Source organism: Orcinus orca, chromosome 2, assembly GCF_937001465.1.
Source record: "Orcinus orca chromosome 2, mOrcOrc1.1, whole genome shotgun sequence".
NCBI classification, from domain to species: domain Eukaryota; kingdom Metazoa; phylum Chordata; class Mammalia; order Artiodactyla; family Delphinidae; genus Orcinus; species Orcinus orca.
In genome coordinates, this window is record NC_064560.1 from 99,301,412 (window position 1) to 99,321,478 (window position 20,067).

A 20,067-nucleotide genomic window follows, 5' to 3' on the forward strand; every position below is an offset into this window, starting at 1 on the left:
AAATATTTCAAATACTATTTTAAAATAATACAATGAACATTGGGGTACCCAGTACCTAACTTAAGAAATAGAACATTACCAAGAGTTGAGGTTTCTTTTCATTTAGTAATGGAAATATCATATCCTTCTTTATACAGTTTCCTCTTTCCCCCAGGCTGCTTTACAACAAAACTAAACTTTTTGCTCTCTCCTAAGGGATTTTGCCTTTTATATTACAATTTTGAGTTGTGTATAAGCATTTCTGTTACATTAGAACAGTGATTCTCAAACTTGGCCACATATAAAAAACACCCAGGCTTTTTACAGCTACTCCTGTCTGGGTGCCAGTCCCTAGCGACTGACTTACTTGTCTGGGGTGGCATCAGGAAGCACTTCTTTTTCTTTCTTTCTTTTTTAAAATTTAAGTTAATTTTAATATTTATTTATTTGGTTGCGCTGGGTCTTAGTTGCGGCAGGCAGGCTCCTTAGTCATGGCTTGCTGGCTCCTTAGTTGCAGTATGTGGGCTCCTTAGTTGTAGCATGCGAACTCGTAGTTGCAGCATGTGAACTCTTAGTTGTGGCATGCATGTGGGATCTAGTTCCCTGACCAAGGATCGGACCCGGGCCCCCTGCTTTGGGAGTGCAGAGTCTTATCCGCTGCGCCACCAGGGAAGTTCCCCTAGGGCAGCATTTCTTAAAGGCTCCGCAGGTCTTTCTAACATGTAGCCAAGGTTGTGAACCATTTCCAGAAGGACTTGAGAGTTTGCCGTTTACCACATCTGCCCTTCCTGGATTTGATGTCCTGTTTTGTTTCATTTCCATCCCCAGGTTGACGGGGAATGGCAGTGGGGTGGTAGGGTTGTACACAGATGGGCACTGAATTATTCCCTTCAGAACGTGGCCAAGGGGAAAGATGGCGAAGGACGGCCACGGTAGGAAGCAGAGGGGTCTTGTTAGCAGACTTTTCTCGTGAACCACCGTAATTCGGGATAGCTGCGGTTTGTGGTGCTTCTGGATGTTTATTTTGGGGTTTATTTTTGGGAGAGGAAGGAGTCAGCAGAGTAAAACAACTAGACAGTTAGATGGTGGCTTTCCTTTGTAGCCTTTTTGATACCTGGAATTGGCGAATACCTTAGCAGGAACACAGCAGGTACTAGGTGCTGTCGGCAGCAGGAAAAACACGCAGCAGGCTTTTCTTCTCCTTAGTGAGTTTATGGTTCTAGTTGGAGACTTGCTGCTTGGCAGGCTTCGGCCCTGAGATGGGGGGGTTTCATCAACGTACACGTTTTAAAAATATTAAATGTGAATGCAGTTAGGCTGGGCATGCTCTTCAGTCTGACCCTAGGCCACACCACTCCCTAAAACCCACATTTTCATCTTTTTCTTCATTTATATTTGCCCTCTTGGACCTTCCTGAGGACTGGAGAGAAACTAGATTGTAGTGGGGAAAAAAAAAATCATTTACTTAACTTAATCTGGACACCTTTTTCAGCTGCTCTCCAGGGTTTTATTCTCTTTTGTTCCCTATTAGCAGTAATTTAAAAGGAAGTATTAACAACAGTAGCAAAAATCCCCACACCCATAACTAGCTGGAAAGGACTTATAACCAAGTGTTTTTATTTTACGTAAGCATATTAGATGCTCCAGAGGTAAAAGGGGATTGCTTTTGCTCAAAGCCATTAAAGTAAGTCTGCCCAAGGGAAAATTTGCTTCCTCTGAAAGAGGCAGATAGAGTTCACTCTTGTTAGATCAAGGGGACCATGTGACTTTCTGTCCTATTCTTTACAGCTTCCGGTTTAGCAGGCAAGCACCTACTGGGGGAAAATGGGAAGGGATATAGTGAGCGTATCCTTATTTAGTCAGGTTAGAATGATAGATTCTCTCTCTCAATACAGAATTGTGTGATTGGACAAAGGCATGGGGTATTGTCTGATAGGAAATGGTGAGGAAGTCTCGACCAGAACTGGGAGTAATTCAGAAACATATCTTTCATTAATGAATTTCCTTGAATTATATGCTCTATCCAAAGCCTGTTTGGAACATCATGTTTTTGTTCACCAACCATTGAAGGAAATCCCTAATTTTCTTGCAGGGAAAATACTTTGAAATCCAGTTCAGTCCCGGTGGGGAACCAGATGGTGGAAAGATCTCCAACTTCCTTCTGGAAAAATCTAGGGTGGTGATGAGGAACCCCGGAGAGCGGAATTTTCACATATTTTACCAGGTTTTCCTTTATATTATTTCTTGCCTACCTCCTTATTCCTTCTCCACATTTAAAATTTTCTTCTCTCAGTCCTCAGGTTTAGACAGTCTAGTCTGGCAAGCCCAGGAGTCTTTATTGCCGTAGGCTGTGTACGTCAGTGTGCAAAAGAGTTGTGAGAATGCCCTTACCTGCAAGGACAATAAGTTCTAGTTGGGATGAGAAGACAAAAATTTCCCTAGAGTGAAATAATCAGGAAAGTGTCGGCACACTTCAGAACAAAAGTAGGAATGTTTTATTCTTTGCCAAATAAGAATTCACAAGGGGAGACTTGGCTGGGATGGTAAGGAGAGCCGTTAAGGAGGCACAGGATAGCATCAAGGGGACATTGACTCAGGCAAGTCAGGTGGCCTGAACAAAGCAGGGGTGGGAGGGAGACGGGGGACGGGGGAGGAGTAGGCTAATGTATGAATCAGGCCCCAGCTGGTCTGCAAGGGCAGAGGTCTCCAAAAGGTGAACTGTTGGACAAAAGGCTTGAAATAGACTTGGGCTCTTTCATGCCAGGTCAAAAAGTTTTGGCTTAGACTCTCAGAAGCCATGGAGAATTTGGTGCTCGAACAGTACGCCGGCTGCTTTGAACTTGTGTTCCAGGCTTCAGCAGTCATTTGCCTTGACTATTTTTAAAATGTTTTTAAGTATTTAAAAAATTTAATGATACCATACACAAATTTTTTTTTTTTTTTTTTTTTTTTTTTTTTTGCGGTACGCGGGCCTCTCACTGTTGTGGCCTCTCCCGTTGCGGAGCACAGGCTCCGGATGCGCAGGCTCAGCGGCCACGGCTCACGGGCCCAGCCGCTCCGCGGCATGTGGGATCTTCCCGGACCGGGGCACGAACCCGCGTCCCCTGCATCGGCAGGCGGACTCTCAACCACTGCGCCACCAGGGAAGCCCCCCATACACAGTTTTTTAATGTATGGATTTATGTATTAATACTTCACATATCGGGGATCCACGTTAGATTTTCTTTGAAGAGTTGGCCTGCAGTGGTTTTTTAATTTATTTTTTGTTATAATTCGAAGCTCATTGGATTGGAAGGCAGTTAAGCTGTGTTGGTAGCTCACATTCAGTCTTTTCAATTACATAGACATGTTAGGTGATGGCAAATAATGCTTCTGGTTGGCATCTGTTGGTTGAAAGCGTACATAAATGACCAAAAGCTTCTGTTAATTCAGTAATGTTTTCAATTAAATCAGTCAAAGCAACATGTACAGATGTTTGAAAAGTAATTTCATGCGTCACACACGTACTGTATTATTTATTGAGCACCAGGCAGAAGTTCATAATTATTTCCCAGACACCTTTTAATAAATGGCAGCCCCACGCCCCTCCAGATTCCTCTTCCTACAGGTTGGAAATCCCCAGATTAGTGACTGGGGATGTGATGAGATCAGGGGAAGACAGAGTTCCAGATTCTGACATAGAAGTAAAAGTCGAAGCTGTGAAATAGGGGAGACTCCTGTGGGAGTGAGTGTGGAGAGAAAACCATGCCCATATAGGACTTGGGAACCTGGGGACCACCTAGAGGATGAGGAGGCATTGAGGAACCAGGGAAGTAGTCAGAGGATGAAAGCCAAGATTGTGCAGTGTCACCAAAGCCAGAGGGAGCTCGGTGGAGGGGAGTGTGGGCCAGGATCCCATGTTCAGAGCTTTGCGGGGAAGGATGGGGCAAGGGCCTGGGAATCAAGAAAGGCCTGGTGGCCTCAGCCACTGGAAAGTAGCCATGAGGGTTATTTCATCAGAATGGCGATGGCAAGAAAGAAGCCAGATGAGGAGGTAGGTTCTGTAGCTTGAAGGATCTCAGGGAAAGGGGCAAGGAAAAGCTTCTAGGGGAGGCAAAGCGCAGCATGTGTTTGTAGATGGCAGAGAATTAAAGAAAGGGGTGTTTGAAGATTGGGAGCTACATACTATGGGGAGGAGACTGAGAAAGAGGTGGGGGAAGTTCTTCCTTAGACACCCTGCCCACCCCCACCCCCCCCAAAAAAAAGGAAAAAACAGCCAGAAGGAAGAAAGGAAGAGAGTGGTGCAAAAAGATTTTGAGGATTTAGGGGAGAAAACTCAGGGAACCTGATGTCATCAAATGACCTAGAGCTTCTCGGTCATGGAGATGAGGTTCCCTACTTTAAGGGTGTGGAGCCGGGATGACATGAGGAACTTGACCAGGATGGGGGCTAACTCCTGCCACCTGGGAGCCAGTGGTGGCTGGCACTGGCTTGCATGGGCTGTTCGCATCTCTCCCTTCAGGGACATTTGTTGGTAGTTTGGTCATGGTAGGAGGATTCACACCATGAAAGTCAGCAAACTACAACTCTAGTCCCCACCCCCAGCTCAAGAATGGGTAGTTGAACATTTTCCAGCACACCTAAAAGGGTCTTGCTCACAGCTAAGGCAAATACCAGAGATAGAACAGAAAGCCAAGGGACAGGACACCAGCATGGGGGACCTGAGGCTGTTCTTGAATACGCACCCTGCCGTGAGAAGCAGGGAGGGTCCAGCTGCACTTTAAAAAGCCATGTGCAAGTTGAGCAGGAACAAAGTCATTGTAATCTGGCTTGCTTTCCACTTTTCCAAGGGATCTCACCAGTGTGACCGTGCAGTTCCCGTTATCGGACAAGGGAAAATTCTCAGCTCTTGCAGGTCTAATCAGAGTTAAGAATTAGAATTTGCAAAGATGATTTGGGGCTACTACACAGAGAGCAGATATGCTGAAGCCCCTCCACATTTTTGCGACCGGACCACCCATCCGTTTGGGAAGCAGGGATAGAAAGTCTCATCGCCTGGGCTCCGGGGCTGGTGGTGACAGGAACCGTGCGGTACCTTCTATTGCTTTCTGGGCCACTCCACGCACACGCCACTTTCTCTTGCTCCAGCTCATTGAGGGCGCCTCCGCAGAGCAGAAGCACGGCCTGGGCATCACCACCATGGATTATTATTACTACCTGAGCCTCTCGGGGTCCTTCACGGTGGATGGCATTGACGACAGGAAGGAGTTTCAGGAAACTCTGGTAAGTGCTGGCGCAGGGCAGCTCTTCAGACCGGGCATTGCCTATGGCAGAAAGGGCAGGGGAGGTTAGCAAAGCAAAGAACAGCCCGATATTCCCACCTCATGCTGCTGGAAGCACTCTATTTTCTGAATCACACTTGTAAACACCCTTAAATAGCCATGTGCCCAGTTGCTGGAGGACTACTTAATGATTTTAAATGGGTAAAAAAAAAAAAATTCATCATTACCTGCTGCAGGTGCTCTGATTAACAGATAAAAACTATTGTGGGTAATGCATTTACCATACCTGTTTGCCAACAGCTTATACAGTTGTTGAACTGTTTTCTTACAAAGGCAAAGCAAAAACTGCTCTTATGACCTTAATCAGGTTTAGAAATCTTAGAACACCTTCAGTCTCTTCTCCACCCGCTTTCTCTTCCCCTCTGTATTTATAGGTCAGAAGGAGAGCCTCTACTCCATTCTCTTCACAATTTATGTGTTTTATGGTATAAGGTATAAATCCAGGTAGATTATTGAGGGTTCACATCCTTGGGGAAACGACTTACTAAGTCAATCTAGAACTTTCTGAAGGTGGGCTGTTGACCCATTTAGCCTCAAAGAACTGCATCACCACTGCCCTTTGAGTCGGGTACCAGCCTGCCTCATCCCTCAGCCCAGATCCAGAACCAAGTGGGAGAACTGGCAGTTGGAGGTACAGTTGAGGGGAAGCTGACCTTTGTGCTCGTGTGTCCTGGGTGCCAGGGAGGAAGATGGCATCAAGGGGCCACGTGGTCTCAGAGGAGCTGGGAGAAAAAAATGCAGACAGGCCTGCATTGGTCCTAGAGTACAGTTCTCTTAGGATATTGGTATCTAAGACTCAGGTATCTCAGCTCCTTTTATTGAATTTAATGGACCTCAGAAACAAGGCTTTTCTAATGATGCTTTTATTTGATTTTCCTGGAGATTTTTTCATCATGATCCTTTTGCAAGTACAATTTATTCTCAGCCCTGCCAGTGAAGAGGAAGATCTATGAGTATTGAGAGTGGCTGGAAAAGGGGCACTGGTGCCCTTGGAGGGAGAGGAGTGGCAACAAGGAGAAAACTAAGGGACGAAAACAGACTTGTTGACCGTGCAGCTGCCGCTCCATCTGAGTGTGTTTCCTCCAGAGCTCTCTCGCCCTTATTCCTGGAGGATTACACGTTCTCTGTGTAAAGACGGAACTGCCTTTCCAGCACCATGTTGAGACTTGAATGTGTGAAGGGGGCATTGGTCAGTGAAAATGTCAGGGGCTTCCTGCTGCCATCGCAGACTAAGCCAAGTGTAACTGCACACGCAGTTTGGCGTCTTTCTGATGTGCTTCTATAGCTGGGGACACACTTGTCTGGATCGCTTCTCTCTTCTTTTCCAGCACGCGATGAACGTGATTGGGATCTTCGCGGAGGAGCAGACGCTGGTGCTGCAGATAGTGGCGGGAATTCTCCACCTGGGAAACATCAGCTTCAAGGAAGTTGGCAACTACGCAGCCGTGGAGAGTGAAGAGTGTGAGTGGTGTGGGCACCCAGTTGCCAAATGAGGGGACGCAGTTGTTTAGTTCCGATCAGAAGTTACACACTTTCCTTTGCTTTGGGGTTTTTGGTGAGAGAGGCTGAGAACCCTTAGGTGTCCTGCTGTGGCAGAGCTTAACGGCCTCACGGGAGTCTGTGCCTCTTCTGTACACTCACACTATGGACCATTGATGAGATTGTTTCAGTTTATGATTAACTTTGGGGAAGTCTGGCAGAACTTCACATATAGGTTTAAAAATAAAGTGATACTTTAATGAAGATTAGTAAGATTTGTCTCCTACTATAAATCTTCTCTGTAACTGCTCTTTAGGGTTGATATTCACCTAAAGGTTCTAAAGAGCATCACAGGCTATATATAAATAAGAAAAACTCATGTGTATAAGTTGCCCCATGGGTTGCATTAGACCAGGCTTCTGAAAACAGGAAAAAAAAAATGGACCCTGACTGTTGTGTTGGTATTGCTGGTGACGGCTTTTAATGTCCTCTCCGTAGCAGTCAGAGCCTGAAGACCTGAATGATCACTTTTACTCTTTGAGAAGAAATGAGGTGCAAAGGAGGCACGTTACTAGTTCTGTGTGCTCCACTGTGCCACAGCTGCCGTGGCATGTGACTTTAGCCTCGTAGGCATCAGTTGGCTTTCCAGGCTGCTCTCAGAACCCACACATCCTTTAACCACCCAGGGAGACGTTTCTTCCTTTCTCAGCATTCTTCAAAGATGGTAAATTTAGATGCCTAGTAATAAATAGTATCCTACTCATTGCTGACAGTGCAGTAAGGCTCTTTCCATTCCAAATAAGGTTCTTTTTTATATTTTTGTTTTCTTTGGTGAAAAAAGAGGGAAGTTCTGCCAACTTTTGATGTCTGTCTGATAAAGAGAAACGTGAATTATGTTTACCAGGGAAGGGAGTGGGGTGGAAAACAATAAATACACAGGGTGTCCATAGGATCTAGAAACACAACCTAATAATAATAATAACTGTGTTTCTAGACTTCATGTACTTTATCCTTCCCATTTAACAAATGCATGTATGTGTCCAGGAGGGTGATGAACGCTTGCCTTTCAACATGGATCTCTCCAATTTCTTGGTAGTTTTCTGTGGACGTAGACTGGACTTCTCTTGCCTTCTTGGTTCGTGCCATCCTTTACTGCCTCTGTAGGCTGGAGAAAAATGTCATGACTCTGACACAGCAAGCATTTCCCTGGGTGCTTGAGCCACGAAGTGGTTCGTTGCACATGAGTGTCCAGAGGAAGTAGTCTCCTCAGCCAACTGGGTAAAGCCCAGGATTGGCAACTGACTATGAAATCCCCTGATAGGAAGTGGTGCAGGGACGGAGATCAGAAAAGACTATGCTTGAAGCCAAAGAGGTCTAACAAAGAAAAGTGTCCTCCTCCCAATCATTTTGTTTTCTTTCAGTTGGTAATACCTTAACACGGTTCAGGGGGTACACGATCAGAGTTATCACATCTACCCCTTTGCTAGTCGACTTAGTTCCCTCCCCCGAGAGAAACACTGTTTCCAATCTCTTGTACTCCTTTCAAGGGAATATTGTGTTCCTGAGAAACTACTCATGTCTGTTCTTTTTTCCCCACTCTTGTATGTTAATGGGAGCGTATAACACGTTCTACAGTTGCTTTTTCACTTCAAATTATATCTTGGAGCTTATTCTGTATCAATTCATTAAGAAGCGTCATCCTTCTTATAGCTGCATTAGCATTCTGTTGCTGGGCTATACTGCAATGTATTGAACCAATCATCTGTCGATTGACATAAAGATGGTTTCACATCTTTTGCGCTTCTAATTACTTAAAATGAATAACCTGGTTTGTGTCGTCTTTCTCATATTCGAGTTTATATACGGAATAGATTTATAGAGGGAAGGGCTAGCCTATGTTTTTATAAAGGAAGAAAGCAGACTTTCCTTAGCTCTTGTATGGTAGAAAAAATTGCTAAGACTCCCATCACAGCTGGCCTACTGAAGCAAGATATCAAATACAAATTAATCTAAGAACTTTGTTGAAGGAAATAAAAATACTACTTAAATAACCACGGGAATAAATTGACAGTGCTATAAATAAATTGACCCGTTATTAACGGGTTAGAAAGCACAGAACTTCAACACCCAAGACTGATACACCACATTTCCCTTGCTGTTTCTTTTTTTTTTTTTTTCTTTGCGGTGCGCGGGCCTCTCACTGTTGTGGCCTCTCCCGTTGCGGAGCACAGGCTCCGGACGCGCAGGCTCAGCGGCCATGGCTCACGGGCCCAGCTGCTCTGCGGCATGTGGGATCTTCCCGGACCGGGGCACGAACCCATGTCCCCTGCATCGGCAGGCGGACTCTCAACCACTGCGCCACCAGGGAAGCCCCTTGCCGTTTCTTTTATATTTGTAACAGGGACTTTTGCTTCGCTGCATCTTTTCGGTTTCTCTATCTTCCCTATACGTCCCTATACTTAAATGGAAAAATTAAATCCAACTTTGCTTTACACTTGAGTGCAGTAATAGAAATCTATCCTCATTATCAAAATGTGCTAAAACATTACTTTCTAGCAGGTTCTTTTATGTTCTGCTTAACTCTTTAACTCTACCAGAGTTACATCAGCATTTTTAATTAATCAGCGCCTTCTCCTTGCCCTCCTCCTGACGCCACTCCCCCAGCCTCCGACCTTCCATACTGCCGCTCCTATCCAGCCACCCTAGCACACACTCTTGTGGAAATTCACAGCCCGAAGGAAGTCAATATGAGTAGCCCTATAATTTCAGCACCAGGGCAGTCACTGAAGAAGAAAAGAGGACATAAAAGCTAGTACCTGAAAGACATGGCATGGATTTTTTGGAAAGCAAGTACTAGATTTCCTCTCTAGACTTCTTAGCTGTTTCTCTAAGCCTGTGGCTCTGATTCTTGACCAATCTCCATGCCTTGTTTTTCAAGTGCCTGTGATCCTTCACTTGTGCCGTCTTCTTTTCTACAGAAGAGGTAGGAGGCATGGAAGGAATATCATGTTTCCTTGTTAGCCCTGTCTGTTTTGTCTCAAGGACCCAAGAACTTAGTCTGTATTGCTTTATTTCTTTAGCTGTGGTCATAAAGGTAATAGCATAAACTTTTCTACCAACCGTTTTAACCATATGCCTACTTTAGCATGATTGGGGGCTTGGGAGAAGCCCATATTTAATCTACATGCTATCTGCCTGGTGAGAGTGATAATAACCAACATTATAGTTTCCCCTTAATGAAGGCCTCCTCGATGTCAGACACTTTGATCAATGTCTCTTGAGTTTCGCTGCAGAGCTGCGTATGTCCAGTGTGATTTATGGGCGTCTTCTGTCCTCGTTCTGTGCAAGGTGATTTTCTTTCGTTAGAGGACACATCCAGATTCCTAAACATATGTGTCAACAGTAAAACTAAACTGAAAAAAATGGCCATTGGCAAATGAGTGCATTTAATTTTGTTCACAGGCCCTTGGAAAAAGGAAGCCCTCTACTTGTCATAGTGTTTCTGTGGAAGAGTCCTATAGTTAATAAATACCTTGTTCTGGCATTACACTTTTTCAGAATGCATTCACTGACTTAATCTCATTGGAAGGTATATACTGAGAAATGTCAGCCTGTTACATTCAAACACCATCTGTGAAATTCAAACAGATTATCCTTTATTGGGAGCCTTATGATTTTTGAGCATTATCATAAGGTCTTTCATAAATAAAATCCCTTTATCAGAGAATTTTGGTACAGCTTTATGCAGAAAAAGAAAACTCATATCCAAGTTCAAAATTTTGATTTGTGTCCATGAACATCTTCCATTCATACTGGAAAAAAAATCTGAGCATTCTTTCATGTGCAGGAATGTCATTCTTGTCATTTATTCACATTAGAGTATTTTGACCAAAAGTCAAGAAAAATCTGTTTATATCACTAGCCCCCCTCTTGGTGAGTTTCTTGACCTGAAACAATTTGCTGACCCATGAGAACCTCACCTTTTCAATTCGACTGACCACAAACTATGCCAACTACATGTCCTTAGGATTGGATGGGTGTTCTGAGATATGAATACCACCGATCCCCTCCATCACTCTGTACACCACCCCAGGGAAATCAGGTAACACTCCTCTCTAGAAGTCATCCAGGCCTCCTTTGACTCCTACCCAGATATCCCCTACCATTCAGGCCCTCCACCACTGGAATTCATCCTAATCTTTTTTTTTTTTTTTTTTGCGGTACACGGGCCTCTCACTGTCGTGGCCTCTCCCGTTGCGGAGCACAGGCTCCGGACGTGCAGGCTTAGCGGCCATGGCTCACGGGCCCAGCCGCTCCGCGGCATGTGGGATCCTCCCGGACCAGGACACGAACCCGTGTTCCCTGCATCGGCAGGCGGACTCAACCATTGCGCCACCAGGGAAGCCCCATCCTAATCTTTTAATCACCTCCCTTGACTTTCATCTCCAGCTAGTGCTACACACCTCAGCTGTGTCTCCCACATTCTTGCCTCCTTGCCTTTGCACATTCCACTCCCCTGTCTCCCTCTTCTTTCTTCCTCTGCATCTGTACAAGTCCTGTTCATCCTTTGAGCCGCCACCCCCCAAATCCCACATCTTCCTTGACCACCCCGGCAAACAGTAATATCTTCCTGTTCTAAATTCCTCCAGGACCTTATTGTCTGTCTGTGCCACATACTCAGCTTTCTGTAGGCTTCTTTATTTGGTAAACTACCTTTGCCTCATCTAGATTGTCTTTAAGATTTCTTAAATACTTTATATCCTGTCCTCTCTCTTCAGTAACCCTACACATGGTGAGCACTCAATAACCATGTGATTTGCTATCTTTCTGAGCTTGATGGTGTCAGGTGCTTCAAGCTGTTTGGGAATGATGATGCTATGAAAACACTGCACCAAAAAGGAAGCAAAACAATTATACGGAGCCAAGGAAATGTTTCTTGATTTAGTTCCTTCCGGGCTGTCTTGCTGCAAGCTTGGAAAGATGTCCATTTTAGGCATGTGGCAGTGATCTCAATAGGGGGAATTGGTTTGCCACCCTTCTTGGATCCTGATTTGTATTATTGGAAGTCTCAGTCATCATAGGAATTGACTCATGTCATAGAACAATTGGGAAAAACAAAGTGGATGGATGTGTGTGGGAATGCTGATAAGCAGTGTTCATTAAGTGAACGTTCTTGGGGGCCAATGACGATGTCTTCTGTATGTGCACACACACACGTGTCTCCATGTATTTGTGAGATGAATTGTTAAGATTCTGAAAGACAGTCATGTTTTATTTTGTTTTGTATAGTTTTGGCTTTTCCTGCCTATCTCCTGGGGATCAACCAGGACCGGTTGAAAGAAAAGCTAACGAGCCGGCAGATGGACAGCAAGTGGGGAGGCAAGTCGGAGTCAATCCACGTGACCCTCAACGTGGAGCAGGCGTGTTACACCAGGGACGCGCTCGCCAAGGCCCTGCACTCCAGGGTCTTCGATTTCTTGGTAGATGTAAGTAAACACAGCTTGGCATTGTTGATGCTTCGTATTTTAGCATCACGTAAAGAGTGAAACTTCTCAGAGCTTTGTTTCCGTGTTTTGTCTCATTCCTTATAACCGTTACTTTGCTCCTCCACTTTTTATCCTCACCCTGGGATCATTTTTTACTTTTCCACTTTTACTTCTAGCATTGTCCAGCAAGACTCTAATATGGTAACAGCCTCTTGTGGACAAAATATTTAGTAAAGCCAGGACTACAGGCCAGAAAAAGAGGAGACCCATGGTCATGAATCCTTGAGTCTAAAGGTTTAGAATGTTGTACTTGTCATCTACTGCTATGTTACAAATTCACCCCAAACTTAGGGGCTTAAAACAGTAAGCATGTATTCTTTCATAGTTTCTGTGGGTCAGGTATTTGGAAGTGACTTAGTTTGGTGGTTCTGATTCAAAGATGAGAGTGCAGTCAAGATGCTGATTAGAACTACAAGGCTTGGACTTCCCTGGTGGCGCAGTGGTTGAGAGTCCGCCTGCTGATGCAGGGGACACGGGTTTGATTCCTGGTCCGGGAAGATCCCATATGCCACGGAGCCACTAAGCGCATTCGCCACAACTACTGAGCCTGCGCTCTAGAGCCCGCAAGCCACTACTGAAGCCCACTTGCCTAGAGCCCGTGCTCTAGAGAAGAGAAGCCACCACAATGAGAAGCCCGCACACCGCGGTGAAGAGTAGCTTCTGCTCGCCGCAACTAGAGAAAGCCCGTACACAGCAACGAAGACCCAATGCAGCCAAAAAAAGAGAGAACTACAAGGCTTGACTGAGGGTGGAGAACCTGGTTGCAAGATGGTGCACTCATGGCTGTGGGCAAGACGCCTCAGTTCCTTGCTACATGAGCCTCTTTTCTGGGCTGCTTGAGTATCCTCCCAACGTGACAGTTGGTTTCCCCCAGAGTGAATAGTCTAAGAGAGAGCAAGGAAGAAGCCACGAAGCTTTTAATGTCCTCAGATATTGCCACTGTGCCATCTTCTGTTCATTAGAAGCAAGTCACTAAGTACAGTCCACAGTTAAGGAGAGGGGAATTAGGTTCCACTTTTGGGGGGGAAGAGTATCAGAGACTTTTTGGATATATTTTTTAAACTGCCATATATTTTTTAAATGATGGCATGACTGTATAGATATTATCTATACATATTCATATAAATACATATTTATATATGTGTACCACTTATAGATTGTGAAAATTAGTCTCTCAGCAGTGTGGAACTGCCAGTGGCAGTCTGTTAATCACTGTAGCTTCTAAATGGTAGAATAATAATAGCAAGCACTTATATAGCACTTAGTATGTGGCAGATCCTGTTCTAAGTAGTTTAGAAAAAAATAACTTAATTTTTACAACAACCCTGTGACTTAGGTATTATTATCTCTATCTTACGGATAAGCTAACAGGCACAGAGAGGTTAAGGAACTTCCCCAAGGGCACACCACTATTAAGTGATAAACCTAGGAATTGAGCCCAGGTAATTCGGCAGTGCTCCAGCTATTTCATTCCTCTGCCTTTTATATATTCAAGCCAGAAAGGACCCCAGGGGGACCCTAGTCAAGGGACAGCAGCCTGGCCATTAGATCTTAAAAGTCTGTGTTTGAGTCCAGGCAGCAACATCTATAAGGCTTAAAGTATGGTTGGTGTGTTTAGGTTTGAGTAAGTCGGGGCAGGATAGGGTAATTATTCTGTGTACTACTTGTGGTTATTTTAAGGGTAAGATTGCTTGGGAAGGTCAGGGTCATAACGAAACATTAGTCATTCTTTTACCTTGTCCAGGCCCCTCATTTTTACTGAGAAGGGAATCTTAGCCCTGAGTGTTGGTGGTTTCACCCAAGGCCATTCAGCAAGAGGGTAGTGCCGAACTGGGATTAGAACCCACAGCTCTTGTCTCTGTTCAGTGCACCTTCCGGTGCTGGCCTTCCCACCTTATTTCCTTTCTGTCTTCCCTTGATTTTTTGTGTGGTATAATGAGGTAGATAAGCGATACTAATTGGAGCTGACATTTACTAAGCCCTGACTGTTTGCCAGGCACTGGGCTAAGTGCTGTGTATCATTACCCATTGACTCATAAAAGATGAGTGTCCTTTTCTTCACCTGGAAAACACCTCTGGTACTTAAAAATTCATCCGGTTGTTCACCACCCCCAGGAATTTTCCTCCCTCCCCTGCAGTCCTCACCAACCCCCTCTCACCTCCACCTACCCTCCTATCATTGTCTGTTCCATTGATTACACGTCTCTCCTCACAGTGGTCAAGAACACAGATTTAGTCATCATACTACTTAAATTTAATTCCAGACCCTTCCTCTTGTCCAGTGTGATCTTATGCTTTATGATGTTATCACTGTTGTTAAGAGAATTGTAGTGAGAATTAAATGAAACAACACTTGAGAAGCCCTTAGCGAAGCCTGGCACAGGTGATTGTTGAATATGTGTAAGCTGCTTTTATTACCTTCCCTTTAATACTAATTTATGGTATTACTATCCATAGTTGCCTCTGAGAATAGAGACTGTCTTCTTGACATTCCTGCTGTATTATGTTAGGTGATCATTAATTGACTACAGGGCATCCCTCATTTTATTGCGCTTTGCAGATACTGTGTTTTTTTACAAATTGAAGGTTTGTGGCAACTCTTGAACAAGTCTGCCGGTACCATTTTTCCTACAACATTTCGTGTCTCTGTGTCACATTTTGGTAACTCTCGCGATATTTCAAACTTTTTCATTATTATATTTGTGATGGTGTTCTGTGATCTTTGATGTTACTACTGTGACTTGCTAAAGGCTCAGAAGATAGCATTTTTTAGCAATAAAGTACTTTTTGATGAAAGTATGTAATTTTTTTTAGATGTAATGCTATTGCACACTTAATAGACTGCAGTATAGTGTAAACATAACTTTTATATGCACTGGGAAACCCAGAGATATGCTGTGACTCACTTTTTTGTGACATTTGCTTTATTGCAGTGGTCTGGAGGCAAACCTGCAGTATCTCTGAAGTATGACTGTACTGAATGGGGTCAATGGAAATAATATTTACAAATCTTGCAATATTGGTTCTTTTTGTGAAATAGGTTTGACTTCAATCACCCAAGATGATATTTTCTTCTAAATCTTAAGACTTCTTGAGAGAAACTAGCTCTGCCAGAAATGACTGGTTTTCATCATTAAGCAAACTTTTTTTTCCCTACCAGACTAGTTTTTATTAGATTCTGGTGGTTTCCCAAAGTACTTGACATTGCACTGAGACCTTTTTTTAAGGGGCAATTCACCTGTCTTTTTGTCGTCCTCTATTTCTAGTAACCGGGAGTAGCTGCTTCGCTTCCCCCCATGCATGCCCATTTCTAATATGAATGTAAAAGGAATTACTTACCATGCTGGTTACTTTCTTCTAGTCCATCAACAAAGCGATGGAGAAGGACCACGAGGAATACAACATTGGTGTCCTAGACATCTATGGCTTTGAAATATTTCAGGTAAGACCAGTTTGAGTAGTTGGAGACTACGAAGGGAGATACTTTTTACCTGGCTTGAAAGAAATAATTCTAGGCCATGGAAGAAAAACCATCATGGCTCATTTTTGCCTCTGAGTTCTTCATGTACTTTTACCAAATTAGTTTCTCCTAAATATAAACTACGCTGCTTTCTACTGATGCCGCCAACATTTCTGTTAAGCCTTTTCACTAAATCACTCAACAAATGACTTTAAAATGATTTTGCAGAAACAATTACATGAAAGTAACATTTTCCTTTTTTTTTCCCAGAAAAATGGCTTTGAACAGTTTTGTATCAATTTTGTTAATGAAAAATTACAGCAGATTTTTATTGAACTCACATTAAAGGCAGAACAGGTGAGCAGTCTCCCTTCCTTCATCTTGTTCTATTTCTAATTTGTTTTGTTTTAAAGGGTATAGATTTCTCTCTTTTGGTAATAGATTCAGATTTTAGTCTTGTATTAGGAAATGTACTTAATAGAGTCAGGCAGAAATACCATATGCCACTGTGACATTTTAGTCTGAAGTATAAACACCATCTGCTACCTTTTCTTTCTTCTTTAAGTAAATGATGCTGTGAAGTTGGACTTAGGACTGGCTGTTTTTACTACTCTCTGACTCATTGACCAAGTAGAAATGGAAGCCTATTCCAACCCCAGCTGTCTGTGGCATATACTGTGTTCCAAAGGAAAACTTGGTTTTCTCAGATTTGCTCTGCTCCCAACCTAACATAAAAATAAATGTGTCTTTAACAAAACTGGTATTTAAATTTGGACTTGAGGTAACTTGTCTTGCTTATACTACCTTCTGAAAGTCCAGGGCAGGTTCCCTTTTATCCTGGTACCTACTGTTTGTCGATTTCTTGGGTTGCTGTAATAAGGTACCACAAACTGGATTGCTTAAAACAATAAAATTTTTTTCTCTCCCAGGTCAGGAGGCCAGAATTCAAAATCAAACTGTCACTAGGGTAACACTCGTTCCAAGGGCTCTAGGAGAAAACCCTTTCTTGCCTTTTCTACTTGTGGTGGCTCCTGGCATTCCTGGTCTTGTGGCAGCATAACTTCAATCTCTGCCTGTGTCTTCACATGACCTTCTGTCTGCATCCAAATCTCATTCTTTTCTCTTATAAAGGCACCAGTCATTGGATTTAGGGATCACCCTAAATCTACGATCATTTTATTTACGAGATTCCTAGCTAATTATACCTACAGACATCCTATTTCCTCCCATTTTGAGGTTCTAGGTGGACACAAAATCTTGGGGGACACATTCAACCCATTACACATATCAGGGGCTGTTTGAGGAATGTTTATTCATGGACGTGTTCGTGCCTCTGCTTAGGAACCCCAGTGACCAATGGTTTTCACAGAAACCTCTGCCCTGGGATTCTTCCAGTCCATCAGTGTAGCTAGAGCAAAACCCTAAGGGAGGACATGGTAGGGACTGAGGTGGGAGAAGAAGGCGGAGGCTAGATCACAGAGGAACTGTGTAGGGGGTGGCAGATTTTAGAGTCAGTACGATGGGAAGCCATTGGAGAATTTTGACTAGAGAGTGACATGAGCTGATTTGTGTTTGTTTTTGGCCAGGTGGCTCTGGCTCTGTAGACCTACAGGTAGGGTGGGGCAAGGGAGGGCAAACAGGAGTGGAAGTTTCAAAACCGGTTAGGAGCCTCCTGCCTGAGACTGGGCAAGAAAGGGGGTGAGTAGACAGTGATGGCAGCAGTAGAGGTGGTTCCGTGGTGACGTGGTCAGAGCTGGCATGTTTTGGAGAGTGAGTCAGCCTGAGTTGCTCAGTATAATTACCAAAGGGAAAAGGAGTCAGGGATGATTCCTTCCTCTGTAGCTTGAATAACAGGGCCAATGGGGAGACTGTTTACTGAAGGGTAAGATGAGAGCAGTTGGTTGGAGACAGTGGAGGGATGGAGGGCCAGAACCTGGTAGGTTTGAGAGGCCTGTTATACCTCTGGGTGGAAATTCCAGTATATGAAATACATCAATATATGAATCTGGAACTCAGTGGGGAAGTCTAGACTAGAGAAATGAATTCAGGTGTCATTAGGCTATAGGTGTTATTTTAAGCCAGGGAGTTGACTGGAATTACCTAGAGAACGAGAGTGGAGGAAACAAGGCTGGGAGATGGAGCCCTGAAAGTCTCCATCAGTATAAGGATCTGGATAAAAAGAAAGAGCCAGCAAAGGAAGCCAACAAAGCCAGACTGATGAGGAAGGAGGAAAACCAGGAGAGTGTGATGGTGTTCATCCAGTGTAACGAGCAGCTGACCTGAATGAGGGGCCTTCCCTTTACGCACCTAGATGCTAATCTGTACTTCTGTTCCATGTTGAGTTCAAAAAGATGGTTCTATAACTGGACCTACAGGTTGAGCCATTTTAAAGTCAAAAACAATTGTATGGGATCAATTCCATATGGTTCCAACCAAACATAAAAATGACCAAGCAATGAAATGCCCCTTTCCTCTTCCTCTTAGAAAAAATTAAGATTCCAAGTTTTTATTGAAGGGCATTCAGGTTTTTCTTTCCTCATGATTCCTGTGCCTGTGGTATCCATCATGTGCAGAGCTCCAGCTGGTCTCCACTGGGTAATACTGTGAATTCCCACTTTCTGTTCTACAGGAAGAATATGTTCAAGAAGGCATCAGATGGACACCCATCGATTACTTCAATAACAAAATCGTGTGTGACCTCATCGAGAACAAAGTTGTAAGTATCGGTCTGGTGTGTCTCTTCACGGCTCACAGGTTTACACTAAGTGAGTTTTTGTTCTGTCATTGTATTAGAATAAGCAAAGTGATGGCTCTGATTTGCAGAGAGTTGTAGCGATTACATTTATTTTGCTTATGGGTATATGTGTGAAAATAGAGTTTTACTCTTGTAGTTAATATGCACATGTGTATGAGTACATTGCCAATTTACGAACGGAGGTTGTTACTGAATCTTAAGACAGTTATGACTTATGTTGATGGCATAGCATATGAAGAGATATAAACTTGGCCCTGCCTCCTAGACCATTTATATACCTTCTAGGACTTTAGCCCTAGAAATGAGTCAAAAGGAAATAAAAGGGTATAGAGAGAGATCTGTACAGTACTGTTGTGTTCTGTTTTTTTATAAAAGTCCCAACTGGAAACAGTGAAAACATCCATAGAGAACTCAGTCCTTAAATAAACGATAGCATAGAAGAGTAGGGAAATATAGCCATCAAAATAATAAGTATAAAGACTGTGTAAAACAGCAGGATTATTTATAAACTAGTGCTATGCAGAAAAAGTAATACATGATAGAATGTGTCCAGTGTGTAGCTGTATTAACCATGTCTATACGGGTAACAGGCTGAAAGCGAACATTCAGAAATGAATTAGGGTCCAAGGGAAATGTTTTTATCTTTCGGGTTTAAAAAATCAACCTAGTACAAATAGGAGTGAGCAGATAATGATCTTTCTGTTTATGGCTTTGAATAAAACTTCAGGGAGTTAAACTATTCTCTTTTTTTTTTGAAAATGGACTTTCCCCCATCGTTAGATCTCAGTGGTGACTCCCATTTGGGAGTATTAATAGCATTCTCCCTCAAAGGGAAAGATTGACTTTCAAGATGGTATCTTAAATCTAGGGAGCGGTTTCCTTTCTTAAGGAAAGACCTGATAAACAGTATATGTTTTAAAACAGTCACTGAGTTGGGACTTTGCTCTCTTGGTCCCATCAGAACCCCCCTGGGATCATGAGCATCCTGGATGATGTATGTGCCACGATGCACGCGGTGGGTGAGGGAGCAGATCAGACGCTGCTCCAGAAACTTCAGATGCAGATTGGGAACCATGAGCACTTCAACAGCTGGAACCAAGGCTTCATTATTCACCATTACGCTGGGAAGGTATGGCCAGGGAGCAGGGCTTCAGCAGGAAAGGGGAAGCTATCCTTTTCAATGTCTATCTGTATTAATAAGCCTTTGGGTCTGTAATCTATTTTCTCACGAGGCAACTGAAAGCAGTGTCCATAGAGTTTTATGTGCCTCACTGTGTTTTATTCATCCATCATTCATTCATTCAACAACATGGGACCCATGAAATATTTGGAGAAACAAAAGATAGTGTGTATACACCACTGTGTATTTTTTAGCATGAATCATCCTTAATATAACATAAGCATGAATCAACCTATATATATATATATATATTTTTTAAAGGTGTTGGGGGTAGGAGTTTATTAATTTATTTATTTTTGCTGTGTTGGGTCTTCGTTTCTGTGCGAGGACTTTCTCTAGTTGTGGCA

General features: G+C 43.4%; 1 protein-coding gene across 3 annotated transcripts in view; it reads left to right on the forward strand.

The window, feature by feature from the left end:
- MYO1E (myosin IE) overlaps positions 1-20,067 on the forward strand; it is a 204,905-nt gene that overhangs the window by 127,053 nt on the left and 57,785 nt on the right. For all 3 annotated transcript variants that reach the window (XM_004274688.2, XM_033437039.1, XM_033437038.1), the window contains exons 7-14: positions 2,072-2,203; positions 5,107-5,241; positions 6,629-6,761; positions 12,069-12,265; positions 15,687-15,767; positions 16,056-16,142; positions 18,415-18,501; positions 19,502-19,669. In XM_004274688.2, coding sequence (XP_004274736.1) covers positions 2,072-2,203; positions 5,107-5,241; positions 6,629-6,761; positions 12,069-12,265; positions 15,687-15,767; positions 16,056-16,142; positions 18,415-18,501; positions 19,502-19,669 — 1,020 coding nt within the window. The remainder of the gene's footprint in view (positions 1-2,071; positions 2,204-5,106; positions 5,242-6,628; positions 6,762-12,068; positions 12,266-15,686; positions 15,768-16,055; positions 16,143-18,414; positions 18,502-19,501; positions 19,670-20,067) is intronic.